The sequence below is a fragment of the Wasmannia auropunctata genome, unplaced genomic scaffold (genome assembly GCF_000956235.1).
Source record: "Wasmannia auropunctata unplaced genomic scaffold, wasmannia.A_1.0 LD336083.1, whole genome shotgun sequence".
In the NCBI taxonomy this organism is placed as follows: Eukaryota; Metazoa; Arthropoda; class Insecta; order Hymenoptera; family Formicidae; genus Wasmannia; species Wasmannia auropunctata.
In genome coordinates, this window is record NW_012026807.1 from 250,181 (window position 1) to 253,251 (window position 3,071).

A 3,071-nucleotide genomic window follows, 5' to 3' on the forward strand; every position below is an offset into this window, starting at 1 on the left:
TAAATAATTATTTGAATTTACGCGGTCTGAGAACGCGCTCGATTATTATTGCGATGAATGTTATATGCCTCGATGATCTAAAGGTAGAACGCCCGTTCGGCAAACGTGGAAATCCGGGTTCGATTCCTGGCTGAGAACATGAGGTGATATTTTTTCGCAATAAATTTCTTTACAGATTCGTCGATAATGGTTCGTATAGATGTAGGTAGGCATTTATTTGACGTCGCGGGGGAGAGAGAATTTATTGGATGCAAGTTAGCATCAAGTTCTTATTAAATTGATTAGTAATTTAATACGTAATAATACGGCCCTGTTTCAATCATAGGGGTTGCGTTGAATCCGGAAGTAACGGCATGCAGTTTAGTCGAAACTAGGATATGTATGTAAAATCACATAATAAAATAATTGTATCACCAGATCCTGGTATAACCGTGCATTGTCCTATCTTATTCATTGTGAAACACTTATACAGTTGTAATAGATATATATATCGTCTGTTTGTGATGTTTGAAACAAAAGCATTCTTCTAAAAAAAGAGTGTCTAGATCAACAGGAACGATGTCATTATTTTCCAAATGAATTTTTGAAAATGCTGTTTTCAAAGGCAACTTTCAATGTTTTCTAAATTTTATATCATCAAAATGTCCTTTTATTACTTCAGAAAGTGTTTTGATCCCATTAGCTTGTGCTTTATGACAATTAATCTCTAAAGTCCCTATTAAACCTGTGCAGACATCAAATCGGAACTTTTAAGAAATGGTAAATGGTTGCGAAACTACTCTTTTAGAGTTTTGACGTCCTTTTCATTCCGCTCTATGCGCAAACTTCCTGCATCCTTATGCTGATGAGATGTTCCGGAACTGGTGAAGTTACAAAACTTTTCAAGTTGATCAGCAATAACTATATGTAGTGAAATACTTGTGATCCATCGAGCTGTAGTGGCAGATGTTACTCCACGGCCATGCGTCAAACCTTCTCTTGAGTGGATATTTCTTATGTACGTCTGCTCGTTCGTCATATCCGTCCATATCGCTGAATAGAATTTATTGGATCCGTATCGTATAAAAAATAAAAAATTCAGCTTTAGTGAACTTACAGAATTGTTTAATTTCTTGTAAATTTTCAACATATTCTGCAGATAAAGGTAGGCACATTTTGCATAATTGAAATAGCCACTTGTGACGAAGAAGGGCAACATTCGTTGTATGCAGTCTAAATGTTGCTTCCAATTTCCACATTTTTCGGCATCAATAAATTGACGCAATACGATAACCATTTTAAAGTATTGAACGAACATTTCGGCTGTCGGACCATTTTTCTTCAGATCTTGGAATTTTTCATTGAATTGTTTGGCAAAAAAAGAAATCTTTTGATCGGATAATGTTTCGATTGTAACGTCGTTGGCCATGCACAATTTGCGTAAAATGTTTTGTTCTTCCTCCGAAAAATTAATTTCTTCCAATTACAAACGTTGCTAAGGCAAGCCGAATAAGTGAATGGCAACGAATCGCTCTACGCCTTTTTACATAACATTTTCTCCACGGATCCTGAAATTACAGAATAAATTAGACCACAAATATCTTCCAGGCCACTGTCAGCCATTATGTATCCAATGCAGCCAAGAAATGGTTAGATGAAATCCGCCAAGCCTTACAGTTTATATCTTTTACTGGTGAAATATCACCACACGAAGCGATAATATCTCTCTCTTTGATGAACAAGAGCAGATCAAAAGTAACGATGCAAGATCTTGATTTACAGTCTGTAATCTTTGTACAGCAATTCTCAAAGCTGTGTGGATTGTGTCGTAATCACTTGCGGGTGCGTCGATGATCGGCAAATATACTATTGGCGAAGTTACAGACATCCTGTTTTTTGTCAACATCTGCATGAATCCATTCCAATCTGAAAAAAATACATAGATGTAATAACAGTAGGATATTTGTATAACGTTCGTTGTAAATGCAAGCGAAAATTTTAAAAAATGAGGAAACAAATAAAATAAATAAAATGCAGAAATTACACTGCAAAAAGTTGGAATTACTATATGGTATTAATGTTTTTAGTAGTTACAGTTACTACAAAATTATCATGATACAATAATCTCAACTACAATTTTTTTCAATATAAGCACGATGAGCGTTGCAAATAATGAAATATAATTAAGTGAGTACATATACAAACCTGGGACTTTTTCTTCGTGTTTCCACTTTTTGTAAAGCCACATGTAATCAATAGAATTTACTTCAATGTTATTGGATAATGGATTAAGGTCTTGTAAGTCTTCCATAAAAATGATGGATAAGCCTGATTTTCCCTTATTGAACGGTATAAGGTCTATGCGACCGAACTTGCCAACTTTTGTACTTGATGGCACAGTTTTCTCTTTAGAAATTGTACGGTGAAACTGTGAAATACATTTTCATTTCGTGAAGTTACACATTAAATGCCAACTATTGCGTGAAGAATGTTTTTTTCATCTAATGTGCAGATATCATGATCGACGTTGTCAAAAAACAAATTAAGTAAAGCTATTTAAAACTGTTTGTGCAGATGGATGTATGACAGCAGAAACTTTTAATAGTTTAGTTTCCTTGTACGTTGTGCAAAATCCTAGTGCAGACAATATATCTATGAGGTAACTGGAACCATACTTTGTTAATAAAATTGATGCTAGACCAATTTGAATCGACAAGAAGTATCGAGGTCTTGCCGTGCAGATTATGGCATGTGCAATTGCTATAATTGTAACCGTCCATTTTTCAATATTTGCAATTTTCTTCTTCAATATTATTCCAAAAAAATTTGTGTAGAAATATTTCCAGGAAAATCTGTAAAGTCTCCAAAATATCGAAATATCTGCATTGTCAAAAAAGAAAAAAGTGTATAGACAATGAATCCAGTAACTTCAAAATTTGGACCAGGGGCATAACCTTTTGAAGATTCTGTCATTGAAAAGTGTAGTTATAATACATTTTCCTTAGTAATTAGATTAAGCCTTAGGCGGTTTAAATATCAAATTAAAAATTCAATTATGTACCTATACACTATAGTTCTTTTAAATAAGAAAC

The 3,071-nt window shown here is 33.9% G+C and overlaps 1 protein-coding gene across 1 annotated transcript; it reads right to left on the minus strand.

Moving 5' to 3' along the window:
* Positions 1-626: 626 nt before the first annotated feature.
* On the minus strand, positions 627-2,759 carry LOC105448724. Its single transcript, XM_011687467.1, has 4 exons — positions 2,655-2,759; positions 2,185-2,407; positions 1,655-1,905; positions 627-1,547 (listed from the first exon to the last, which is right to left on the minus strand). Exons 1-3 carry the CDS (start codon positions 2,757-2,759, stop codon positions 1,667-1,669), a joined length of 567 nt encoding a protein of 188 aa, XP_011685769.1. The 3' UTR covers positions 627-1,547; positions 1,655-1,666.
* Positions 2,760-3,071: the final 312 nt, after the last annotated feature.